At 35.2% G+C, this 26,192-nt stretch overlaps 3 protein-coding genes across 5 annotated transcripts; 1 reads left to right on the plus strand and 2 right to left on the minus strand.

Annotated features, from left to right (window-relative positions):
- Nucleotides 1-3,941: 3,941 nt before the first annotated feature.
- Nucleotides 3,942-5,945, minus strand: LOC107806545 (IRK-interacting protein). Its single transcript, XM_016630715.2, has 2 exons — nucleotides 5,702-5,945; nucleotides 3,942-5,444 (listed from the first exon to the last, which is right to left on the minus strand). The coding sequence occupies exons 1-2, from the start codon at nucleotides 5,768-5,770 to the stop codon at nucleotides 4,062-4,064; spliced, it is 1,452 nt and encodes a 483-aa protein (XP_016486201.1). The 5' UTR covers nucleotides 5,771-5,945; the 3' UTR covers nucleotides 3,942-4,061.
- A 6,800-nt stretch (nucleotides 5,946-12,745) lies between these two features.
- On the minus strand, nucleotides 12,746-20,383 carry LOC107816879 (thioredoxin domain-containing protein 9 homolog). Its single transcript, XM_016642622.2, has 4 exons — nucleotides 20,115-20,383; nucleotides 18,680-18,955; nucleotides 13,278-13,436; nucleotides 12,746-13,160 (listed from the first exon to the last, which is right to left on the minus strand). Exons 1-4 carry the CDS (start codon nucleotides 20,136-20,138, stop codon nucleotides 12,987-12,989), a joined length of 633 nt encoding a protein of 210 aa, XP_016498108.1. The 5' UTR covers nucleotides 20,139-20,383; the 3' UTR covers nucleotides 12,746-12,986.
- Nucleotides 20,384-21,661: 1,278 nt separating this feature from the next.
- Nucleotides 21,662-25,989, plus strand: LOC107816882 (uncharacterized). 3 transcript variants are annotated; one of them, XM_016642624.2, is made up of 8 exons: nucleotides 21,688-21,846; nucleotides 22,116-22,147; nucleotides 23,777-24,242; nucleotides 24,353-24,519; nucleotides 24,616-24,696; nucleotides 24,803-24,878; nucleotides 24,955-25,047; nucleotides 25,489-25,989. In XM_016642624.2, the coding sequence occupies exons 3-8, from the start codon at nucleotides 23,792-23,794 to the stop codon at nucleotides 25,707-25,709; spliced, it is 1,089 nt and encodes a 362-aa protein (XP_016498110.1). In that variant the 5' UTR covers nucleotides 21,688-21,846; nucleotides 22,116-22,147; nucleotides 23,777-23,791; the 3' UTR covers nucleotides 25,710-25,989. The 3 variants fall into 3 exon arrangements, with proteins under 3 accessions (XP_016498109.1, XP_016498110.1, XP_016498111.1); XM_016642625.2 differs by having other exon boundaries at nucleotides 21,721-21,846; nucleotides 22,023-22,147; XM_016642623.2 differs by lacking the exon at nucleotides 22,116-22,147 and having other exon boundaries at nucleotides 21,662-21,846.
- Nucleotides 25,990-26,192: the final 203 nt, after the last annotated feature.

Below are 26,192 nucleotides of genomic sequence, written 5' to 3' on the forward strand. Positions count from 1 at the left end.
CATTTAACCTACACCCACTTTTTAAAAAAGTTTTAACTTGTACTCACTTTTTAAACAACTTCAGACATCCCCCCTCTTCTTCTTCTTCTTCTTCTTCGGGTGACAGTGATTTAGATGGTGTTTGTGAACGTATTTTAAGATAGTTTATGATGTTTTATAGTGGTGAGCTGTTATGACGCTTTATTTTTACTATTACATAGGGTTTCTTCTTCTTCTTTTTCTTAATTGCAAAATGGGTTCACTAGATTTATTGTTGTTTTAACAAATTGATGATTAGGGTTTGTTCATGTTGATATTTGGAGGCTATGTTTGAAATTCGAGCTCATTTGGAGTAGATTTAGGTATTAAATTGTATATTTAATTGTTATAATTCGAAGAATAAATTTCTGGTTCTGGGCAATTTGCACTTCAGGCCTATTTTGGCCTTAAGTGCATGAAAATGTTGGTTGCACTTTAGACCTTTTTGCCTTAACATTTAAAGTGCAATTTTTCGCTTCAGACTTATTGGCCTTGAGTGTAGCAAAACATTTGTTGACTTCAGACCTTTTGGCCTTAAGTGCATCTGAAGTGCAATTTTTCACTTCAGACTTATTGGCCTTAAGTGTAACAAAACGTTTATTGCACTTCAGACCTTTTGGCCTTAAGTGCATCTGAAGTACAATTTTTCACTTTAGATTTATTGGCCTTAGGTGTATGAAGTCATTGGTTAAACTTCAGACCTATTTGGCCTTAAGTGCATCTGAAGTGCAATTTTTCACTTCAAACTTATTGGCCTTAAGTGAAGGAAAACGTTTGTTGCACTTCAGACATTTTGGCCTTAAGTGCATCTAAAGTACAATATTTTAATTCAGACTTATTGGCCTTAAATGCTGAAATCATTGGTTGCACTTCAGGTCTTAAGTGCATTTGAAGTGCAATTTTTTCATTTCAGGCTAATTTCTTTTTTAACTTCAGACCCGATAAGTTTGAAGTTGATCATAAAGTGGGTACGCTTGCAAACACTTTTGCAAAGCGGGTATAGAATCAATTGTGACTCCGAAACCGGGTATAGATGCAAAAGCACTATCTCATATCGACCCAGAAACTATAGGACTCAACTATATGTCTTGTACTAAGTCCAGCTTATCCAATTTAGCTATTTAATGAAAAGAAAACTGCTGACAAAGGATAGAACACTGAGAATGAAAATAACAGAAGATAGTGATTGTATGCTATGTGAAGGAAATGTAGAAACAATGGACCATCTATTCTTTGAATGCACATTTTCTAAGATGTGCTTAGCTGAAGTATGCAAATGGCTAGGTATGAATATAAAGAACAATGAGGTGACAGGGATATGGAGAAGGATGGTAAGAAAAGCAAAAGGGAAAATAAGTAGAGCATTCACAATGACAGTGCTGGCAGCATGCAGTCATCTACCACACATGGAGAGCTAGGAATGAAGCAGTATGGATAAAAAAAGTGCCAAGACCACAAGCAATATTGGAGCAGATACAACATACATGCAAATACAGGTGCATGGAAGCTGTACAGAAGAAGAAAAACAAGAAAGAAATAAGCTGGACAGAGTCACTATATAGCTAGATAGAAATGAAATGTATAGAAACAGTCCATGATAATGAAAGTATAGCTGAGATAGAGGAAAGTCAGTAAGGATAGAATAAAAATAGAGGAAGAATGATGAAAAATATGTATGTTTGGTTTGGGATGATGAATAAAGATTTATTTTTCACCAAAAAAAAATAAATTAGCCATTTAAGCTGATTTGCACAAATAGCTTCATTTGTGATACTGTACATTTATACTAGAAGTTGGTCATATTTTCAAAATTACACTAGTGGTCTGAGTGTGAAATTGACTACCTGATCTGAGATTCAAAATTAAAATTCGGACCATTAGCCTAATTTTAAATAAATGGTTAACCTCTAAATATAAGGCCATAAGTAACACACTAAGGCTGGCCCTTGTATTATGTAAATTTTCTTCCATTCTTGATAAAATTGAATACCCTTTTCATTCATCTGGCGGACCCTTGTATTATGTTTTTGTTTAAATAAGTACCTCCTACTTTCAAATTAAATAATCAGAATAGACAAGAAAGTTGTCCATATCAATTTTATGTTTTCCAACTTCCACACCCAAAACTGTGATAATATTGTTATTGTTTCTTTTTAAATTTTCGTGCTGATGAGTGAACATTATTTTATACGCATTACAGATCGTATTCTAATTTATGCAGCTCTCCTCATATTTCAGAATTTCTCATAAAGATTACTACTGCTTATCTATTACGCATATTATTTATACAATTTTTTCTAGTTTCAAGACTGTCTACACTCTACATCACCCTTTGGGTGCGGCCTTTCCCCAGACTCTGTGTGAATGTAGGATGTATTGTGTATCAGGTTACCCTTTTACTAGTTTCAAGACTAAAATTCACTTAAAGTCAAAATCATGCCTCTGTTCTTAGTTTCCTCAACTAAACTATGCTTTCAATAATATCTTACTTAATAACTTATTTTCTCCCGCTATATTTTTTAAGGTAAAAGTTAACATTATAGGTGTTATTTTGAGTAAATAATGCCACACTAGGTGGGACAATATTAGTAGTATAATATATGAAAGCAAAACAACAAATCGTGAGCTAATGGTTTTCAAGCAAATGCCATGTAGCAAGTGTGCTGAGAAAAAGTAGCATCACGTATATGCACAAATGTCTAGCTGAACTTTACTTCAATTCCACCAACCAACAAAGAAAACTACGTAGTGGAGTATTATTAATGTAAACGTGGTCGACCTTATATTATAAGTAATCAAAATACATCAGCTAGCTGATGACAACTTAACCATTTCTAAAACAATTAATGTGTATAGATGACAATACCTAGGACAAATGTTTGTTTTTCATTCAAACATCATCTTTAAGGATAAAGATGTAACCGATAAAGATTACTTTCAATACGTATTCTATTTCCAAAGGGAGAGAAAAAGTCTGATAAAATGTTTTCCCTTAACATGTAGTGTTTGTTTGATAGGTAAATCTTAGATGTCATCATATATGGAGATAACTTCCTTCGATGGTGTGACCTAACGATCAATAAATTGGATGGAGATTAACAATAAAATCCTAATAGAGACAAAAGAATGCTAGATGATTTTTTTTATTTGTCTAAACCTTTCAAGAGAAGATATATCGGCCGTTATCTGTACTAGCAGTCGAGGTCAATCGGAAATAGTCTCTCTATCTTCATAAGGTACATGTAATATCAGCATACATACTACCTTCCTCAGGTTCTACTTGTGAGATTACAACAACAATAACAACATACTCAGTATTATCCCATATTATAGGATCTGAAGAAAGTAGTGTACGTAGACATTACCCCTACCTTGTGAGGATATAAAGGCTATTTCTAATAGACCTTACCCCTACTTGTGAGATTATATCGGGTTTGTTGTGGTTGTTATATATGTACTAATAGAAGGTAACATTTGATGTATATGCAAATCTTAGGTGTGAAAATATATGGAGATCATTAGTGAATCTATGAAAGTGATTTTAAAAAAGAGTGAGTTGGACTTCTTGCATTGGTCCCAGCAAGTTCTTAATAAGACAAAAATGCAGGATGAGGAAACCTAGATGAAGGCTGTCAACGACAACAACAACTCATTACACCAAGAAGAAACTTTACTACTTTCTTGTATTTATCTTAGGTACCACAAGAAATGAAACAACTCATAAAAAGTAGTAGTATTCATTCATTTGTACCTTCTTCTATCTATCTAGTTTGCACATAATTATGAGATTCCATATAGGAATTTTTGTCCCTTTTTAATCTTTCATTCCAAAGAAATGTTAGAATCCAATCCCCAACAAGAAAAGTCTGATAAAGAAAATCACCAATTTGACCAAGTAATGAGAAAAACAATGCAAAAACTTACACCAACAAAACGCCAAATATTTCACTTTGCTTTAAAAAGTCCACCAAAATCTAAGTACATACAACCAAAATAAACTAAACATTTTTATATGATAATAATTTGATCATATGTCTAATTTGTTATGTAGGTGATGGAGTTAAACCCTTTTCATTACCATCAAATGAAATATTGTTAATACTATTATTATACCTGCTAAGCACCTTGCACTTGACCACATTGTCATAGACATAGAACCCAGGTGTGACCATGATTCGAACCATGGCTGGAACCAATTTCTTAGCTTTATCTCCACCCATATCTTCCATATAAACTGAGTCAAATTTCATTTCTTTATCCACTCTAAAAATAGGCAGTCCAGGGTGCAGTGAATTAGCCAATAAATGCACTAACCACACTGCTTTTGATGCACCAAAAAAAGCTTGTAAAAGTGGTTCAGGCCAAGCACGGTTCCAACCCAACATAGCCACAATTTCACTCATTTTCCTATCACAAAATTTACTGAATTCTTCACTGTAAAATCTTGTCCCTTTACTCAAAACTTCTTCCCACGTTAAATCCTTCAAACGATTATACAAACCAAAATTTGCTTCACAACGATCAATGGGGTTCAAGATTTGATTACAAGAACCTTTTTGAAATCCAATTGACCCAAAATCCTCATAAAAAGCTTTGTTTAATAAAGCTTCAAGATATACAATTAACCCTCTTGGATTTCTTGAAATTGAAACCTTAATATCATATGGTTGAAGAAGTAATGCAATTCGATCATAAACTTTACCACCAATTTGTCTTAACTGAAATGTCATTGATCGACTTAAATTTCTAACAGAAGATCTTGCCTCAGAAACCATAACCAAGAAATGTTCAATAACTTTATCTTCTTCACCAAATTTAACACGTTGGAGATGAGGGGATTTGGTAATTTGGTGCTGAGAATTAACATTGTTGCTACAAACTTCAAGCCCAGATTTCAAACTATGACAATAAATTTCAAGCTTGTTTAGCTTTTTTTCAAGCTCAACCATAGAAAACTTCAATCTTGATGCTTCTAAAATAGCTTCATCTCTTTTTCTTGTAGCTTGAATTAACTTATGTGAAAGTTCAGCTACTGCTATTTTCCATTGTTCTTCTCTTGACCCTCCAGTAGAAGACTCAACATCTGAAGATGATGATAATCTTGGACTTTTTTTAACTAAAGTTGAGAGAACTGATTTGAAAATACCATGTGGACTTGATATAGAATTGTTTTTGTTGTCTAAAGGAACTACATGAGTAATTCTCTCTCTGTTACTTGGCCTGCATTTGTTGCATAAAACTCCTCTTTCATCTTCTCCATTTTCTGGCCTCTTTTTTGTACACCCTTTGCCTTTATTCTCTGTATTATTAGAGTGTTGATGTAAAGGTGTAGAATGGTGTCTGTATTCAACTTCACTTGGTGTTGTTTCTGCTCTAAAACTGCTTCTTCCTTGTGAATATTCCTCTTCTTCATTCCCTTCTTCTATCTGCATCAACAAAAACACACACAAAAAAAAATGAAAATCAGATACAAAAAGGCAGTTTCGATGCACAAAGCTCCCGTTACGTGCGGGGTTCAGGGAAGGTCTAGTGTACGCAGCCTAACCCTGCGTTGTTTTCACGGCTCGACCTCCAGGTCACATGGCAGCAAGCTCCATTCGAAAATCAGATACCAAATATCTTAGTAAAAAAAGACAAGAACCCAAAAGAGAAAAAGGGAAAAGAGAGTGAGTGGTGAACTTACAGGAGTAAAAAGAGGGGGATGACGAGGAGAAATGGAGGATTTTGAGGAAGAAGAAGAAGAATTAGCCATTGGAATTGAGTGTATATGAGAAAAGGTTGTTTCTTTTAATCTTAAAGATGTGTGTTTGTGGGCAGTTTCATTGTGTATTCATTTTCTTAAGGTTGTGTTTGTTTTTTCGTCGGCTTGTAATCATGGTTTTGAATGAATCACACAACAGATTTTGCAGGTTTCTGAAATCTGTAAGCTATATTTTCAGCTTCTTCTAAGCTAACGCCCCACCCCCTCGCACCCCCACCCCCTATCACCCCTACCCTGGGTCGTGGAGAAATACAGAAGAATCAGAATTTATTAGTACCACGCGCTACAGGAGCGTTTTAGGAGTTAACGATGGTTTGCTATGACGTGACACATGGAGCGTATGTTACACTTGTCAATGTGGAGTTGGGTCTTCGTTATGACTTATGAGTCAAATGTCAATGACTTAATTTCCATTTAATATTGGTTTTACTCTTTTTCCAATTTGGACAACTTTTAATTTTAGTCATTTAATTGGAGTATATTAGTATAGTAAGAAAATTAAACTAATACTTAAAAATTAATGTTAAGAATGTTTTGTAAAATTTCGAATTGAATAGTTACAGAAATTTAAGAAACTTATGTAGAATAAAGTATTATTTTTTATTCATTCTTAAAAATTTGAACGTTTTAAGAAGCAAATAAAGATTACCTAAATTTAACAAAGATAGTATTCATACAAAATTAACTTTTAAAATCATTTAAAATATTGTTTTTGATGTCCAGCCTTACTATTTTGACTTAAATATATTTAATTTCACTTGGAAGGTAGATATCAAACAAGTTACTAACAATTACATTGTAATGTAAATAATCTTAACAAAGAAAATAAATAATTACAAGACCTGGTAATTCATACGCATAGAATATTAGAATAGGTAATTGTCGTTAGATTGACCAATTACGCATGCTATGCCTTTTAATAATTTTTGATCTTTCGTGTCCAAAAATATATAATTCTTAAAGTTAGCATTAAAAGATTTCCTTTTGTGTTACTAATTAATTATATATTTATTTAGTGCTATCAATTTCTCAATAATATTTCATTTAGCTTTTCAAGTTACTAAAGGGGAGAAGCATCTAGTGCTGCAATTAACATTTTTTTCCTTAAATAAAGAAAAATAATAATTTAAAAGTTTTCTTACCGCAATTAAAATATTTTCATGGGAAATGCCAGCTAGAAAAAAGAAATACCCGAGTACATTTGGTGAGACTCTTAAATACTTTCACATGAAATGAATTTAATAAAGAGTTAAAATTCATCTAAGATGTATTGTAGCAAATATGAAGTAGAAGAAAATTGAAGGGGAGTCTCGGAGCAACGGTAAAATTGTCTTTGTCATATATAGGTCAGGGAATCAAATCGTGAAAGCAACCATTAATACTTGCATTAGTGTAGGCCGTCTACATCACACTTTTGGAGTGCAGCCCTTTTCTGAATCCTGGGTGAATACATAATTCTTTGTATATCGGGTTGTCCTTTTATTAAGTAGAGTATTTATTTAATTTTTTGTAATTATGCAGTTAGAACTTAGAAGGAGACCATGGTCATGATACTCAATTGAGACATACCAAGTGGTAATTATTAAGAACACTTGCTAGCTAGTTCCTTCATCATTTTGGAAGCAGAAAATAATTTGATATCAATTTTTAAGAAATGCATAGAAATCAGCAGATAATTAGGTATTTGTAAACTCATCACAATAAGACTATAAAGGGCAGCCCCACGCATTAAACTTCCGTTATGTGCGGGGTTCGGGGAAGAGCGGGACCACAAAGTTCTATTGTACACAGGCTTACCCGATATTTCTGCAAGAGACTGTTTCCACGGCTCGAACGCGTGATCTCCTGATCACATGACAACAACTTTACCGGTTACACCAAGGTCCCCTTGCCATAATAAGACTATCTTTACCGTAAAAATTTAGTCGCACTCAACGTTTATACTCGTGATAAATGACTGCAATTATTTCTCTTTATTCAAACTTGGAATCAGCTCTATTTTTACAAATCTCACATAGATGAAGATCTTCTTCTCTAATATAATTGAAATTATTCATATGGTAATAAATTATTTTAACTTAAAAGAACTCCCAAAATGCCAGAAATTTCCTTTTTTTTTGGTAGCATTGGAGAGTAGGTCCATCCTTATCTATAGTAATTAAATGAGGACAGTGATCTTCCAAAAGGGAAAGAGAGGTTTTTTGGAATTGTCTATTAACAGATAGGCACTATGGCTTCTAGTTAAATTTCCACCATACCTATGTATCAATTGAGTCAAAATGGCTTTATCTTCTTCTTCCCTTAAAACCAGCCAAAATTTCACAAAAATCTTTGAGTTCCAAAGGTCACGGCAATTGTTCATAGGGACAAACATCTTTTTGCGAAAATGCATGTGTCTTTTTACCCCTTAAATTATGAAACTGAATGAAGCCAAAAACTTATCATGTGTAAATTCTATTTCTTTTGTCAAAATTAGTAACTATTGTCCTTTCTTTACTTCGTCATGATTTTGAAAAATTTATAAGTTTCACATTGTCATTTTGCAAATGTCACTGCCGTATAATGTCAAAGCATATCATGTTCACATTTTGCTATGTGTAACTCAAAACTAAAGTTAGTAATGACATTTCATGTTTTGTTCATTCTTCCAACGTGAACCACCCACACCTGCATTTACTACCACTATCCAACACACAACCAACCATTTTTTAGCTTATTTCTCCTTCTTTTATGAATTCATTTCTACACAAAAATCAAAGGCCAACTTTTTTTTTCTTTTTTTTTTTAATCTGGTGTTCGGTAACTGTATTAGGGCCCGTTTGAATCTGAACATGCATAGAGAAGTCCCACACTGGGGGGCATATTGTTTCTTAACAAAATCGACCCCGTACTCAGGGCTCAAATCCAAAATATATTTGATTAAAAATGAAAGAGTACTTACCACTCAATCACAATCCTTATTGATCAAAGGTCGATTTATTTAACAACCTAATTGTGACACTCCCAAACACTTCTTATTATAAAGAAAAGCGCGCTTCTCACATCTTCTTAATCCGTCATTTTCAAAGAAAAGAAACTGTCCCATTGTTTAGAACTACTTGTAGTAGGACAAGAGGTTGCAAACCTCGGCGTTGGAAATGAAAGGAAAATAAAAAAGATGATTCGTTTGAAATACATATTAGGATTTCTAAAATTAAGTGATGAGAAATACATATATATCTCCTTTATAAAATTGTTTTTTCGCAATTAATAATGTCTACTAGGGGTGTACATAAGTGGGGTTGATTCAGATTTTGTAATTATCAAACCAAACCAATTGTGTCGGGTTATTAAATTTAAAGACCAAACCAATAAAACTTCAATCTCGAATTTTCGGATTATTCGGGTTTTTTTCGGTAAAATCTTCGTAGCACAAAACATATAACTCGTGCTCAAAATATTTCTTTAATCCTAGTAAAATACAACTATATAAGGTATTTTTCAAGAAAATAATACAAAATATGAGATGTGTCATGGCATTATTCTAAAATATTCAACAATAAAGATAATAAAATTATGTAATATAAATATTGTTAATTAAAAAGCCATAATACATAATCTAAAAGTACTAAGTCATGCTAAAATAAGTACACTAATAAGGGAGTATTAAGTTCATGACTAAACGCTAAAGAAAAATAAAAATAGGTTATGCATTTTTGTCTAAATTATTGTAAAATATAAAATAGATATTCAATACATTGGCGTTCGTAGTATTGAATTGAATGTCTTTTGTTAGCATTAGTATTGATTTGATTTTGGTTTGAGCTTTTGTTAGCATTATATAAGTTACTAATATTAATGGTCATAAAACTTATTGGAACATTCAAAAAATTTAAGTCCAATCTTGAAATAATATCTTAAAGGTAATTTTATGAAAAAGTTTAAGAAATATTTATAAATTACATCACAATAAGCAATTTATATATTAAATATATCTAAAATTTCTATATATGTAATGTCTGGTTGGTTTGGTTTCAGTTTGACTTTCTTTAGTTAAAACCAAACCAAACCAATTATGATCGGATTTTTTTTTCCAACACCAAACCAAACCATAATCGATTTTTTTCTCGGTTTGACTCGGATTATCGGGTTGATGCGATTTGTCGGTTTCCTTTGTACACCCCTAATATCTACATATTAAAGTTGTTGTCATGTGACCAGGAGGTCACCGGTTCAAGCCGCGGAAAACAGTCTCTTGCAGAAATATAAAATAAGGCTGTATACAATAGACCCTTGTGGTCTGATCCTTCCACAAATCCCACGCATAGCAAAAATTTAGTGCATCATACTGCCTTTTAATAATATAATGTACATTAAAAAGTGTGATCAAACGTTAGGACAGAGGACTCTGGCATTCATTACCTAACGGTGTAATATGATTTGGTCATTAATCTAGATGGAGCTTGTGAAATCCTATATTGCAATCTAACATCAAAATATGTAGTGAGGATGATATTTACATAGTTGTAAGGAGAGCAAATAGTATTACTCCCTCCGCTCCAAAATAAGTAATTTTTTAGATGTTTTCACACAGATTAAGAAATCCATCTTTTAACATTAATTAGCAGTAAAATTGATCATATTAACCTTTACTAGCTCTTCATATAAACACTTCTAACACATACTCCAACACTATTTACTCCAAGGGTAATGTAGGAAAAAAATAATTAATTCATTCGGAAGGCCAAAATCCACTTATTTTGGACCGCAGGGAATAATACTTCACTATTTAATTACAGTTATACAAAAGCACAAGAAAGTGATCAAAACTAAATGTTTCATTCAATTACGTATATTCTTGATTTGCATGAGAATCATAAAAGCAAAAGAATGAAGTACCCAAAAAGAGTTATAGTATATTAATTGTGTGAATGCGAAACAGAACCATTTGAGAAGGACATCACTCTCACCCTGCATTAGAGGGAAGCTACAATATTTATGGTCCTGCACAAAAAGACACCTATAGTTCAATTAATAGAGCTAGCTGCTATAAATTTTGAGTACGTTACACAATAGCTTAGTATTTTGAAACAATTTTATTTTCCTGATTTTAGTATCTTTATGTACCGATTATCTGAGACAAACAAGAGTAACATCCATATACATATATATATATATATGTGTGTATTCCACAAGGGGTTGACATGTAGTGGAATGGGTTGGTAGCCCTTCACTCTTAATCATAAGTCGAGAATTCGAGCCCTAAGAATAAACAATTTCTTGATACGAAGCGTTTTATTCCCATTAGTGAACCTACTTGGCACAAATCACCGCATAAGTCGAGCTAGTTGGTTTCAAAGTTCAAATACATGAGGGTTAAACCAAACAGAACATTCATATATAGGTGTATCATTTTGCAATTCTTTCAAACAAACAAGAGTTGACGTTATAGATGAAAGTATCGGGAGGTGAGCTTTGGACCAACTGTAAAATTGTTTTCGTATGATTTATAGGTCACAAGTTCGAGCCGTAGAAACAACTATTAATACTTGCATTATGTTTAGCTTTTTATATCATTACCGCTTAGATGCGATCCTTTATCGGTTCGTATGTAAAAGAGAATTGTTTTATACACAAGGCTGCCCTATACATGAAAGTATATATTCACCTCTTTCTTTTTGTTATGAATTTACACAACTTCCAAAAAAATGAATAAATAAATAAATAAAAGGCTATATAGATTGGTATGGTCATTCTCAACATTAAAGAAGGTGTTAGTACTAGCCAACAGAGTAGTAGGTGTTTTGGTGGTGACATTGATTATTATATTAACTTCTTCATCTACCCTGCATTAAATTTCATAGGCAGAGATCAGAGATGGATACATCATTCTACATACACAGAAGCAAAAGAAGAAAAAAGGGAAATCAAGGCAGATTAAAGGGAGAGTAGGGCATGTGAAAGTAATAAATGAGACAATGGGGATTGTGGGAAATTAGATCCAGCAGTCATTGTGGCTATGTTTGTAATGTGGTCCCTCTTGATTTATAGGAGGTGCTGACCACTTTCAGATGATCACGGGTATGTCTTCTCCTAATTCTAGTTTTCCGTCGATCCAATTAATTTGAATTCAGCAGCCCCGTTGAGAGAGTAAAACTGTGAAAATAGTATGGGCTAGCCAGTTTTTGGACTGGTAATTGAAAAATAGTCAGCGTTCGCAAAGTCATTGAAAAATAGCTATTATTTGGCTGCAACACGGATAGTTCCAACATAATATACTAGAGATTGATGCACCTGTATATGGACTTCCAGCATATTATGTTGGAACTCCAGTACACGGAAAGTTCCAACATAATATACCGGAGATTGGAGCACCTGTGTATGGACCAGCATGAATTTCACATGTAAAAAATTCGAACTCCAGTATATTATGCTGGAATATTTTCCGGATTTTGAACAGTATTTTCGTTCAGATTTATCTTAAATTTCGATTACTTTGGTTAAGGCCGGCATCATAAGGGTACGGTGATAGCTTTACTATGTCTTTCGAATTTGAATGTTAATGACTATTGAGCCAAGCAATGTGTAACCAGGGTACGAGCTTGCATTCAATCCTTCACTTTCCATGTCCTTTATACAATAGTTTTGCCTTTTGTCTTCTTTTTGCCATTTCATGTTAATTTTCATTGACATTTCCTGCTTTAACGCCCTGATATCTAATTGAATGAACTAGCTGAGTAAGATTAAATTATCAGCTCTATTACATTTAAAATACTCTAGTAGGCAATGTCTACATCTTACTCTACACTGAAAGCAGAAGCCAAGCCCCAGGTTTGTGGGACAAATGTGAATCCTTGATTGATATATACACCAAGTATCTAGTTCGCCGAGAGCAATGTTTGCTTATTAGCTAATACTAGTTAACACTATATAAAAAGAGGAACAAACACTTTTTAAAGTTAGAAATGAACCAAATGCGCAACACGCTTTGTTACTGTGACAAGTTACTGCACTTGTTCATTATCTGAATTGTAATCTCCATTCCACCAAGATAAAACCAAAGGTTTTACATTTACAGGAACTCTCAAAGTTAATTTTTCGTCTGATTTGCTAAAGGATACTTCAGGAGACACAAAAAACATATGCATTCCCACTTCCTCAATACATAAGTCTTCAAAACTGACTATATGGTACTAGTACAATGGACAGATAACTCTCCAGTCTAAGTTTACTCTGAATCAGATGAGTCGGGATTTGCACTCTGCCTGACACTCTTAGATGGAGCTTTGGATTTAAGTTTCGATGATTCACCCTCAAAAATGATAACTTCAGCTTTAGCTAACCTCTCTTCCAGTTCCTCTGTGCTAAACTCATCTGTGTGACCAAGCTCGTCGAATCCAACCTAGTGCCAGTGGAGTAAAATCATGGCACATTTTCATTAAAGGATGCTAGCAAAATGACGGCTGAAAAAATAACTAATAGAACATGAGTAGTTCATGTTATCTGAACCTAAACATACCACGTAATCCTCCACTTTAGCATGCTTTACGAGGGCAAGGGTGGGAAGAACAACAATTCTGAGTTTCTCAGCTAAGTATGGACTTTTCTCAGCATGGATTTTCACAAAACGTGTCTCTATATGCTGTTTTGCCAGTATGCTCAAATGCTTGTCCATCACCTGCAATGAAGCTGCATGTATTATTGTTACCTAAACCTAATTCTCAGGGTGAAAAAAACATAAACTTAGCTGAGCTTCTTCTTTTCTTTGTTTTCCGAAAATAAGAGCCCTATATAAAACATCTCACTTTATATGCAAAAGTAGAAACCCTTTCAGAAAGTACTGATACTCATTGATGTTGAGTAGATATGAGCTAGTACTTATTGTTGAATCAGCCAAGGAAAGATTCAATATGATCTTCGACTCGTGGGGGTAAGGAAAAAAGGAACATTTAACCAACTAGCTTACTGTAATTACTGCAATATATCATCAGAAGTTATCCAATAATGCCATTCTGCAGATCATGCTAGCTGTATGTTAAATCCTCAAATATACTATAGACCGTGACATTGAGTCATGCATGAACTTAATATATCAGTCCCTTATTGTGGGGAAATAGTGAACGTTAGATCTTATCGGCCCTATTTCCATCAAAGGATGTCACAAAACCTAATCAGTAAGCTAGTTTAAAGATAAAGAAATGAACAAAAAGGAAACTTAGACACTCATAATTGAATCCTGAAATACCACTTTGCATGAAAAGAGGAGTAACTCTGTCATCATTTGAATATAGTTAGCAGTGACGTCCTCTATTGCAGTGATTGAAGGTAAAAGTCACATGTCAAGTGTAAAGGAAGCAAAATTCAACTGCTGTATACTTCATATAAGCAACATGAAATGTGGTCCCATCCTTCTGTTTTAGAACTTTGCCACCAAAAACCACTTAACCACCACTAACCCCACGCCTAAAATATCTCTCTAGAAACAAACCCGAAGCAGAAACAAAGGCGGTAATTTATCAGGGCAAGATACGAACTGTCAATGAAGAAGCAAGATCATAATTAATTTTGATGACATTTTGAATGCAAGATGTAAGATATGGTTTACTAATTAATACTGAGAAAATTTACATGGTGATAACATAAAGAGGTTGCAGTTGCATCTGATTCTTCCTTTTCTCTTACCTGGGGATGGGTGGGGGGTTAAGTTTCTTTTGGTTAATTTTGTCTGAGAACAAATATTTTTCCCTTAAAAGTAGGCAACATGCTATATTAAACAAAAAGTGAGATAAATTATCCAAGCCTTTTCAATAATAATGACAAATGGAAAGAGACAACAATACAAGGATAGAGAAAACAAATACAGAGAATTTGGGGGGCCGAACACAAGCTAATACAAACGCACGACATGAATTTAGTAGTACGCCCAACCTCTAAAAAATGTGTGAGAAGAGAGATCTAATTGTCATTAACACTTATGCCCAAGCTTTATGTCACCACAGAATCATTTAGTTGACAAACTCAAATTGCCGATCACAAAAGGACTCGTTTTTTTTAATAGTTAAATTACTTTCTTGTGCTTCAGTGCGGAAAACAATGTACAGTTGGAAGTATCTCAAAAAAGGACAAAAATATTGTGCTTCAAGATCAACAGGTAAACAACCTGGCCTTAGGTTCCGTCTTCCTCCGTTGTCAGTGTTCCACTACCCCAACCTAAAGAGTTTTAAACTGTTCTACATACATAGCTTTAAGGCTTCAAACACCAGCCAGAAATAGAGCTGGTTAACAAACCAAAAGGGTGAAGCATCTGTCTTTTCCAAGTGACAGTTACACACACAGCAGCCCTGTCCTAAACATTCCATACATATTCATATTCCTAATCTAAACTATATAGATATTTGCCAAAAAGAACACCAGTCATGGAGCAACTTAATCCAGAAAAATGCAATGCCCAGACAAGGATTTCTACAGAGAAGCACATGTTTAGGAGGCACCGTCCACGCCAATTTGAACAAGTACATGACCTTGATTCAAATACCACAGTGGGAACATTCTGCACTATCTTCACTCCCCCCCCCCCAACCCACACACACACAACCAGTCAAATAATGTTGACCTGCTCATCGGTTTTGAGAACATACTCAATAGTTGACTAGATACTATGCAATTGCTACTCCAAGTGCGACCCAGAGGCTTTTTCTTGGACTTTTAGAAGGTCCACCGTCATGGGCTCCAGATGCACTTGATGCTGCTGTTCAACTAGTGGAACTTCTTCGAGCAGCTGAAGATTATGCTTCTGGCTTGCGGGTATGTTATAAAATTTCAAACAGAGTAGTTTGAACAAGCTCTTGGTGAGTGTTTGAATGTGTTGGCCATCTTTATCATTTACTCGGCTTTTCTTTTGAGGTTTCTATGTACAGTATGCTGACACTTTTGAACTATCATGATCTATTGGGCACACGATTGAACTGTTTACGATATGAATTGAGTGGTGTTACATCTTAAGCACTATGTGATGTTTCTATCAGCATCATTAATCTTCTACACATGTCACCATTCTAGTGCAGGTTTATACACTTCATCCAAATCTAGACTTTTCTTAGCTTCACTAACTTCCATAAAAATTACGGAGACAACTTCTGCAAAGGATTCTTGTTTTTCTAGGTTTACAAGAAGTGATAATTTTAAGTGAGCAAGACTTGATTCATATTATAGATCTAGATAGAGCTCAAGGAGGAAAGCAAGTCATGCACATGCAGTGAACTCCAACTAAGGAATACATCTGGACTAGTTTAAACGCAAAATGTCCAGCAGCATCAAGGAAAAAAAACTAGATATAACAAAAGAGGTAAAAAACACAAAAATAAACAGAAGTCTTCATTAGTGTGACAACATGGCAGATGCCTGCGATGCTTGGATGAATAATTATGAAGGAAATTGCACATTCATTAACCACAAGTAACTAGTGATTTCAGTTAATTTAGCCATCAAAGTAACTGAACTTAAACTCTCAGATAAAGATTTCCCAAAAAGGCGAGACATATATTCAAAGATAGGCCAGCTTCCCTTTATGCTAGATTCAAGCAATGAATATACACATAGGTTCTGTTGATAAATCGTAAGATGGGATTAGAATTATGATAATCTTGCCTTGAACATGGGATCACTTTTATCCCGCATAAATAAAGATTGGAAGAAGAATCTTCAGAAACGTTATACCACCCACTTGAGGAAATGACATCTAACACCTCACTTTGCAACTAAGAGCCCGTTTGGATTGGCTGAATTTAAGTTTTAAGTGCTGGAACTTATCTTAGAAATAAGCAGTTACGTGTTTGAATAGAAGTGCTGGAGCTGAAAATAAGTTGCTGATGTGTTTGGTTAAAAAGTGCTTATAAATACATTTTCTGTTCTAAGGACTAAAATATCCTTAAAGCTGTTAACACTAAAAATGAGATAATTACTATAAGATCTTTTATTCTAAAATGATTCTAATCTCAATTAACTTATGTTTCAAGCCATGTTGATTAAAATTAATTAGACAAATTTTGAAATTATTTTCGTTTAAATTACTTTATCAAGTTAGATTTTAGGGTTAACCTTTAGCACATGCTAATTTACTTAGAAGTTAAGAACGGATGCCCAACACACATGGCAACATTAGTATTGGTGATCAAACAATTCAACCTTCAAATAAGTTTAAAATTCATAAAAATTAAATGAAAGATAAACACGTAAATAACATAATCCCAGAATAGTAGGAATAGTTGAAATTTGGTACTGAATTTTTTACGATTACGGAAATTAACAGAATAATGATAATTAAAATTGTCCACTTGCCTTCACGAGTACATAGAGAATTTTTACCAATTTCCTGAACACCCATTTCATGGATAAGTGGATAGCTCCACTAAATTTATGAGTAGTTGCCATAGGTAGTGAAATTTCACACGCAATACTTTATTTTTTCCTCACTTCTGCAATTGATCTGAATTCTCATTGTTGATGGAGGAAAGACGCAGGGAATGAAGAACGGGAGAGAAAGGAATAAATTTGAGGCTTTTACTGTGAAGGGCATTTTGGAATAAAGAAAAATATTAGGGATAAAAGGGAAAACAACTTGGTCAAACCCAAATAGTTTTAAAGCCAAAAAAGCAATAAGTTGGGATTGTCCAGCTTATTGCTTTTGGGTGGTTTTGGGCCTTTTGGCTTAAAAAGTCAAGTGTTTTTAAGCACTTTTAAAATTTTGCCAAACACTCAAATAAGCTAAAAATAGCTTAGAAGTTGGTTTGACCAGTTTAAAAGCAAATCCAAACACCCTCTAACTCAGTCTTCACACTTATCCAAAGAAGGGAAAAAATGACAAACTAAGTATGTCTTAGCCCTCCAAATATATTTTTAGTCCTTATACTTCAAAAACTGGCGTTAGAACTAAGTCCAATTTAACACTTCATTGTTAAGCTTGAATGGCTTCACGTCTCCTCCCCCTCCACATATATATTCACTACCTCCTACTCCTTTTCCCTCTCCTTCTCTTCAGAATTCATTCCACTTCCCACCGCACTCTCCTTTCCTCTCCTTCCATCTCCTATTATGTCCCTCTCTCTCCCCATATTCAATGACCCTACTAAATGTTCACAAGAACTTCTACTAGATTTTTGATACATTTGGCTTCAGTGGTTAGAAGCAACTATTATTAGTGACATTATGCTTGTTGATTTGCAGATCAAGAAAGAGTTCTAACTTTTAAGTAGATCACTTGGACCTATCGATTATCATCCATCAGTGCAAATCAGTTCTACCGGGCAACAACAAAATAAACATTGCAAATCAGTTCTACCAGGCAACAACAAAATAAACATCACAGTCAAAGAAACAATTACAATGCAGTTACAAGGAGTTAAATAAGAACAATTGCATGAAATTTTTAAAACAAAACTCCAATAAGGCTAATCTCCAATGAAGCAGCAACTAGAGAAGCATCCACATTAACTCCCCAAATATAATGAGAGCTGCGACGCCATATGTTACATGAGATGTTATCTCCGTATCAAATAGTTAAATAGCATAACTATGTCTAAGAGAAATTTATAAGTGTTGAAGCGTGTGACCATCTCAATTAAAAGCTTAAGCTTTAAGAGAAAACATGTTTTTATTTCTTAATTATGTCTCACCACGCCCCTTACGTGGGGGTCTGATTCTTTTCTTTTATTCTGTTCATGGGCCAAGCACGGAATTTTTTTTTTTCTTTTTTTTTTTTTGTGATGGTGAGATTTGAACCCAACACCTCTGTCTCCTCTGGTGCCAGGTTGAAGTTCAAACACACTTTTATTTACTTAATTAAGTTGTCTCAACAATAAAGAGGTGATGCATATGTCAAAGCTGAAAATGTATGCTGCTGCAAGTAGAATTAAACTCGTATACCTTGCAAGGCCAATTGTCACGGTAGAAATGGCAGACAACGCGGTCACTAGCCTTAACAACAGAGAAAAATTCCTTCTCAGTAGGGATCTCAGAGTATTCACCGTGTCCGAGAGAAATCCAACGGCTCCGTTTCTCCGCCATTTTCTTCATCTGCTTCAACCTCCGTTCTCTCAATACCTCCAAATCATCAAGATCTAGCCGCTCTAGAGCATGTAATTCGTCGTCCAGCTTCTCCTCTACCGCCTTTGCTACCGTCAGCACTTGCTTCTCCACTATCTATAAATAAACAAATAAATCCATATTAATTAAGCCAGAAAAGAAAACAACGAACCCATAAAACCGTAACACTAACAACAACCCAGTGAAATCTCACTAGTGGGGTCTGGGGAGGGTAGCATGTATGCAGACCTTACCCCTACCCGAAGAGGTAGAGAGGCTGTTTCCGAAAGACTCTCGGCTCAAGAAGATAAAAAGACAAAAAGAGACAATACCAGTATTATCACAAAAATAAGGTGTAAAGACTAATAATAGGAATATCCCAATCCTTCCTAATATTTGTATGAATAGTACCCCTATAGAACATAAGTCATCTGGGGCTTCTGCAGATTTTCATCTCCGTAAAGCAAGCGTCTCATCCTTGAACCGTAATACATATAGATAATGCTCTCAAGGCAATGCTTTATACACGAGACATCGTAGGTCTCCAGATATCTCAAGTCCGTTTCCCTCCACTTTGAGCCAGCAAAATGCTTGTACTCCTCCACAACAGAAGAAAGACATCAATTCTGCAATTTCCTCAGGCACCCGACTAGACAACCAGTTCGATGCTTCCCGCGCTTGCAGTGGATAAGAACTGGATGATTTCTAACATCAATTAAAACTTTCAAAGCTTCAGTTATAGCACTCCGGGACATAGCTGCTGGCTCCTTAGTACCATCTATTCCGAATTGGAAAAGCTTGATATTATTAATTCTAAGAAACTCTAAATTCTCTTCAGGATAAGGCTCCGGACATAAATATATTATGGAGCGCAAATTGAGGGAGTGAAGAAAGGGGAAATTGGAGGGCTGAGGAAACCCAGATCTGTAAATGCAATTTTCTTCTACTAGTGACAAATTCGCTGGTCCAACCAACACTTCTTCTTCCAAAATTAAACCCATTAAAATTATCTAGTTATCAAATTTTTGTTCTAAGATTTCAGAAAATTTCCAATTAAAAAAAAACAAATGCCTTCACAAAAACAAAAGTATTGATAACAATATTTTCAAAGAATTATCCCCTCTCCTAGAAGAAGAGGGAAGGTTACTAATTTCGGGTAGGAATAGGAATTTGATGTTTGATGGGATTCTTCTGGACTTTGCATAAGTTCTAATGGGAACCCCATAAAACCGTAACAAGATCTCTGGAATAGAAAATACATGTGATATTTGCATACCTCTTGCACCATGGATCTATCCATCGCTTGAAGATTGGAAATGGATCGAAATTTCTGCGGAATTTCGATTTGAATTGTTTGTTCGCCTGTGAGAGGGAGAAGGATTTTTGTCCAACTCTGGACGCAGATCAGAAAAGAAGCCCGATTTCAGAGCTCAATTTGCAAAAATAGCCTTTCTTGAGGCCACTTTTTATATACTTTAGCTAGAGGGTTAATGTTTGACCATAAATTTTTTATAGGTAAATTCGAATTTTCCAAGCAAGTTGTTGTGAGGAACTCCTCTAGGAGCAGGAGGGATACCAGAACTCCTATAGGTAATTTAGTTTGTCCTAAATAATGGTGAAAAAGTGGTTAAAAGAAACAATTAACCACTCATATTATCCACTAAAAAATGGATTATATAATGAACTTTTTAAAAACGGGTTATATATGGATAAGAACCATATTATCCATTTAGAAAATAGATAACCAATGGGTTTAACTTTTACATTTGTAAAGCACCAAATTTGGGGTTCTTCAAGTTTGGGAGACCAGGAATTCTCCCAAAAGTGATCATATTTAGGATTCGACCGGTTAACCCGTTTTTTATACGTATTAAATAAATATGTGTCGGGTCCGATAATTTATCCGTTTTTCATTACCCATTTTCGACTCGAACCATATTCGATTCGACCAGACCCGCTCGTTTGCCGCTCCTAGTCCTAAAGTTTAGCTCGAGCGACTAAATATGATGAAGTATAAAAACTCTTTCATGTTACAATGGCTCCACTTATGTCAAGTCTCAAGAAGATAAAAATGCACAAGACACCCTTGGGTTGCTAAGGCAAGCCGAAGCAGCATATGTAAACTATTCAATGGCTATGCCAACAGATTTAGGATTCGACCAGTAATTTGAAGTTCGAAATTGTTGCAATAAAGTTCGAAGTCTAAAGTTACTGTAGCATGCTTCAAAATTCAAAATTTTGGTAAAAAACTATGAGGCTTTTCTTATCGAAGTCAAATTTAAATAGTAACACCAAGTCATCCTATTTGTGCAAATTACCTTTTGATGATTTCGCTGTCAAATTGGCATGGCATAGTCATTTTAACGTTTGGTTATCGAAAAATAGCTACCGTACGCAAAGTTATTGAAAAGTAGCCACTATATAATACGAAGATAAAACCTGAACAAAAATACCTTGGCTGAAACCTGGAGAATTTCAGCATAATATGCTGGATTATGGAACTCTTGCTTACAAACTTATAGCATATTATGTTGGAACTTCAACATATTATGAATTTTAATACATTATGCTGGAATATCATATGAAAAAAAATTCAAACTTGAGTATATTATGCTGAATTTTTAAAGGTGTTTTTTTCAAATTTTATTTTTACATAAAAAGTAACTAACTTTAAATTAATTTTGAAGTATGGCTAGTTTTTAATTAGTAGTTGTAAATCAGGCTATTTCTGATTTTTCCGATTTCACTCTATATGTCTAAAGCCCAGCCCAATATTAAAGTTGGCCTCATACCGAATATTTGTGCTCGCACGTACTAGAACATTCCTCCCGAAACAGTCGGTTAATTTACGCTATTAAGCAGTTAAATGAAAATCTGATATCTGTAATTCTATATTTTCTCATCCAAATATCCTAAAGTGGAAAGGATCCTCCTCGATATAGCGGATTAATTCCTTCTGATCCCACTCAATTTTCCTGTAACATTTTGTTAAACACTAGTTTCCCCAGGTAGCTCTCCTTCAATTTTATCTGTTTAGGGTTTCAGAATTTCTCTTTTTAGGGTTTAGTTTGTTTGCATTTACTGTTAAAAAGTTGCTTTTTTGTTTAATTTCAGCATTGATGATAGTTTTGATAGTCTGAATTCCCAATTTTCTTTTGTTGTTTTTCGACGATTGTTGTTTTAGGGTTTGTTGATGATTTTTATGCTTGGCAATTTGCTTGAATCGAACTATGAAAATGAACGATAAATTGATAATCTTTCACTTGTGTGATCATAGAGATGCAGGATTTTGTTGATTGACTCATACAGGTAGCTCCATTACTTTCTTTATTTTCTCTTATTTTTCTTGCATGATCTCCTTCTTATTAATGTTTTTGCTTTTTATATTGTTTATTCTTTGGGTAGGTTTGTTGATTAATAATCTCTACCAGCAGGGAGGACCCCCCCCCCCTCCCTCTTTGTGTGCGAGAGGGAGAGAGTGAATGTTGGTATACGCCTTGTAGGTGGTGCAGCCACTTTGTTCTGGAGTTTGACTTTTTTCGTGTTTGTTAGTGGAGGATTTGATGAAGTTAGTAATTTTTTGGCTAGATACTAGGACAGATGATATTAATTGATAACACCAACTAGGAAGTTAAGAAAAAGCTGGAAATAGGGAGAAGTACTTGAGGAGGTAAGGGTGTTACGGTATCTAGAAATAAGATGGATTGTACATAATGCAAGTTGAGTTTGCACAGATGTCTAGCTTGCCATAGGAAGAATGAAAGGAGAAGTGAGAGTGAAGGTGAGTGTAGTGCTAAATGCAGACAATTGATATATCTTTTACCTTTCAGGAGAATTGTATAATTGATTGGAAGTAGCTCCTAGGATTGAAATAGGATGGTTAGAGTTGGGAGTCATACAGGAATGATCTACAATACGATGAAGCCATCCACAAGATGAATTTTATTGGGACAATATGTTAAGACGAATGCACAGTCGTGTATTATCGGATTAGAGGAGATCACATCATTAAGAGGATGCAGTTAGCACACATAAAGATAAAATGAGAGAGCCTCGTGTGCAATTAAATGGGAACGATGGCACCAAGAGGACAAGGAGTCAATACAGTTTAGCAAACATAGAACACGATGGAAGCAAAGGGTTCATAATAAACAATATCAACTAGCTGAATTTGGGGTTTAGTTGTTGTTGTTGCACTTATTTTAGGTCCGAAAAGGAATAACCATGAAATTTAGTGAACCTTTGGTTCTGTAGAACCTTGTATGTGCTTAACAAGAAACTACTTAGCTACCTTGATATTAAATAAGCTTGAATGGAGCAGATTATATAGACGATTATTTTGTTGGCCACAGTTGAGATTGAGGTGCCGTTGGTTTATTGATGAACTAATTGGGAAGGCGTCCTTCGTGCTAGCTTGTGTTGTATTACCTATACTGATAAGAGAGGATCAACACCTTATAATGGTCTTCATACCCTGCACTCGCTGACAAATGTCTAATTTCTATTTGCTTCTAAAAGAAGAAAAATGAGTTGGAAGATTATTTTTTTTTTGGATTTGATAATCTACTATTGGGTTATAGAAATGAAACACTATAAAGGATGTTCATGCATAGTGTACCAACGTATCTGGTTGTACCAAAGTATCTGGTCACTCTATAGAATACAGTTTACATGTAAGAATATCTGCATATATGTAGCAGCATACACTCTGTTGCAACAGTCAAAAAGTTGACATCTGTTTGAGTAAAGTAGCAAGGAATAGATGATATGGCTATATGAAGGGGAGGACACTAAACTATTGAGTGTATGTTCTTTTGAAGCCTGGGTTATTGTTATGGTAATTGTTTTCTTTGCTTTTATACTTGTATGTAATTGATAGTTCCATCTTCTTTTATATAGTAATTGTGCTGAGGAAAGCCGCCTTTGTTTAATTTTCAGGCCTAGAAACTGAAAATGCAGGGAGGAAGAGACCCATTTTCCAATTTTGGTGGCCCTTTTGGTAGTTTTAGTGGTTTTGGTGGATTCGGAGGTCAGAGGAGTTTAGTATCTAGTTTTTTTGGTGGCAGGGACCCATTTGATGATCCTTTCTTCACCCGCCCATTTGGAGGCATATTTGAATCATCCCCTTTTGGTCCTAGCGGAGGCCCTTTCATGGGCTCGCAGTCATCCCCTTTTGGTTCTATCGGAGACCCGTTCATGGACTCGCACATGACTGGATTTATAGAACAACAGCCGCCTGCCCCCTACCAGCAGCCTAGGTCTAGGGGTCCAGTTATTGAGGAGTTGGACTCTGATGATGAGAACGAGGAAAAGGAAATTGCAAAAGAGAAGAAACAGAGCACGAGAAAGCATGCTAGGGCAAGCACTGAGCCTTCTGTTGAATATCCAGATGATGAAGCTAGAGGTGAACATAGTTCCATGATGATTATATGCCTAGTGTTCAATTTCATCTCCAGGGTTGTAACTTTCTCTGTCTTATAGGTACTGATTGATGAATAATATTTGCTTTTGCAGAGAGAAAGAGTAAGCAAATGGTATTCCAGAATGATATCCAGAGAATAAATAATGAACAACAGCCTCAAGTTCGTAGCTTTAGCTTTCAGAGTTCCACTGTGTCTTATGGTGGTGCAAATGGGACCTATTATACTTCTTCCAAAACCAGGAGGACCGGAAGTGATGGAGTAAGTGATATTCGGCTATAAGCAGTTATAGGACTATAGAGCTTGAGTTTTTTATGGCCTTGCCATATCTTTCATTATTTGATTTGGATTTTGCAGCTGACATTTGAGGAAAGTAAAGAAGCCAATTCAGCTACTGGTCGAGCAAGTCACAAGGTCTCAAGGGGAATCCAGAATAAGGTATGTTTTCTCCCCTGACAGTAATAGAATTCACTATTTTCTTGATTCCGCAAGACCCTTCTTTCTTTTATGCTTAAAATAACTTGATAGAAATTTGTCAATATAGGGTCATTCTGTGTTGCGGAAACTCGACTCAGATGGTAGGGTGGACACAATGCAGACATTGCACAACCTTAATGAAAGTAAGTGCTTACTAAACTCGAGTCCCCATTTGTTGGTTCCAAGGAACTGCTTCTAAATAAAGGTATTTTTTGGTAGATGAACTTGCTGGATTTGAACAAGCCTGGAAAGGAAAAGCTAGAAATAAGCTACCTGGCCTGTATGGGGGGCTTAATATACAAGGTGATACTGGTAAGTAGACTAGGATATTCAACTATTTCATCTCTGTTTGCTCTCCCAACTTTGTATTTTCTGAAATTTTGTCATTATGGACTCTTTTATCTATACATCTTATGTCATCCCCATGTGTGTAAGTTCCTGATTTGTTTTTTTTTTTTTTTTTTTTTTTTTTGGGGGGGGGGGGAGGAGAGTTATGTAGGTCGGTATCATGTCCTTTAATTCTTTTCTGTGAAGAAATAGCCGCCCCTTCTCTTTTATTCACATTTTGGTTGGATATAGTGCTGTTACCGAGGGTGATGTTTGCTTTTGGATGGCGCGTCCTTTGGTGGAAACAGACACATAATATATGCAACCTCTGCCAGACTGTTGAATTTCTTTACGAGTTGTATCATATTAGTCCCTCAGCCCATTTGTGAGTTCCGCTATTCTCATGTCACAACTTCTTTGTTCTAGGCTCTGGGAGCACTGCTCGGAATGGTGCATATAAGGGTGGATGGGCACTTCCTTCGACGGAGAGATCACATCATTCAGGGAACTTCGGACCAGAAGTGGAGAATGCAGCTGGTCCATCCCATCCAATGCATTCACGGAAGCTGAAAACAGATGCTGGGAACGTGATAGGTTCTTCTAGGGTCACTGCTGGTAGTAATCTGGAGAAAGCTAAGAAACGTTGAAGGATTTGATTTGCCCCAAAAAATTTGGGTGCTGCTTGACAATGTCAAGTCATGTAGAGCGACGCTGCTCTAGTCTTGTATTTTGCTATTCTGCCTTCTTTTTCAGGAGGCGGATCATCTATGCACCCTAATCGTTCTCATCATCTAGTGCTGTAGTAGCAAATTTGTCTAGTTGTTGTAATGTCTGGGCCGTCTGGCCAGTTCCACTGGGTGGTATAAGAGATTTGTAAGGGATTTTGATCATGATCACCTGATATTAGTAGCTTATAGTTTTGATCGATGGGTACCCGGTCGAATATGTTTGCAGCTTTATAAATATAGTATATTTCTGCTTATTACGCGTTTTAATATGGAATTCTGAACTGCCTATAACCTACTGAGCCGTGGACATGAAACCTGAGTAGGCTTAAGGGGTAAAATGGTTAAAATAGCACGGTCTAACCAGTTTTCGGACTGGTCGTTCAAAAATAGCCAGTGTTTGCC

The sequence above is a fragment of the Nicotiana tabacum genome, chromosome 1 (genome assembly GCF_000715075.1).
Source record: "Nicotiana tabacum cultivar K326 chromosome 1, ASM71507v2, whole genome shotgun sequence".
NCBI lineage: Eukaryota > Viridiplantae > Streptophyta > Magnoliopsida > Solanales > Solanaceae > Nicotiana > Nicotiana tabacum.

What these genes read in the sequence shown, in the direction of transcription:
- LOC107806545 (XM_016630715.2), bottom strand. Translation starts at nt 5,770, where the DNA reads ATGGCTAATTCTTCTTCTTCTTCCTCAAAATCCTCCATTTCTCCTCGT. An exon ending in ATCCCCCTCTTTTTACTCCT is followed by an intron (nt 5,445 to 5,701) that starts GTAAGTTCACCA and finishes TTGTTGATGCAG; the next exon opens with ATAGAAGAAGGGAATGAAGA.
- LOC107816879 (XM_016642622.2), bottom strand. Translation starts at nt 20,138, where the DNA reads ATGGATAGATCCATGGTGCAAGAG. An exon ending in GTGACAATTGGCCTTGCAAG is followed by an intron (nt 13,437 to 18,679) that starts GTATACGAGTTT and finishes GCTTCATTGCAG; the next exon opens with GTGATGGACAAGCATTTGAG. An exon ending in CTAAAGTGGAGGATTACGTG is followed by an intron (nt 13,161 to 13,277) that starts GTATGTTTAGGT and finishes CACTGGCACTAG; the next exon opens with GTTGGATTCGACGAGCTTGG.
- LOC107816882 (XM_016642623.2), top strand. Translation starts at nt 23,792, where the DNA reads ATGCAGGGAGGAAGAGACCCATTTTCCAATTTTGGTGGCCCTTTTGGT. An exon ending in GGAGGACCGGAAGTGATGGA is followed by an intron (nt 24,520 to 24,615) that starts GTAAGTGATATT and finishes TGGATTTTGCAG; the next exon opens with CTGACATTTGAGGAAAGTAA. An exon ending in TAATATACAAGGTGATACTG is followed by an intron (nt 25,048 to 25,488) that starts GTAAGTAGACTA and finishes TCTTTGTTCTAG; the next exon opens with GCTCTGGGAGCACTGCTCGG.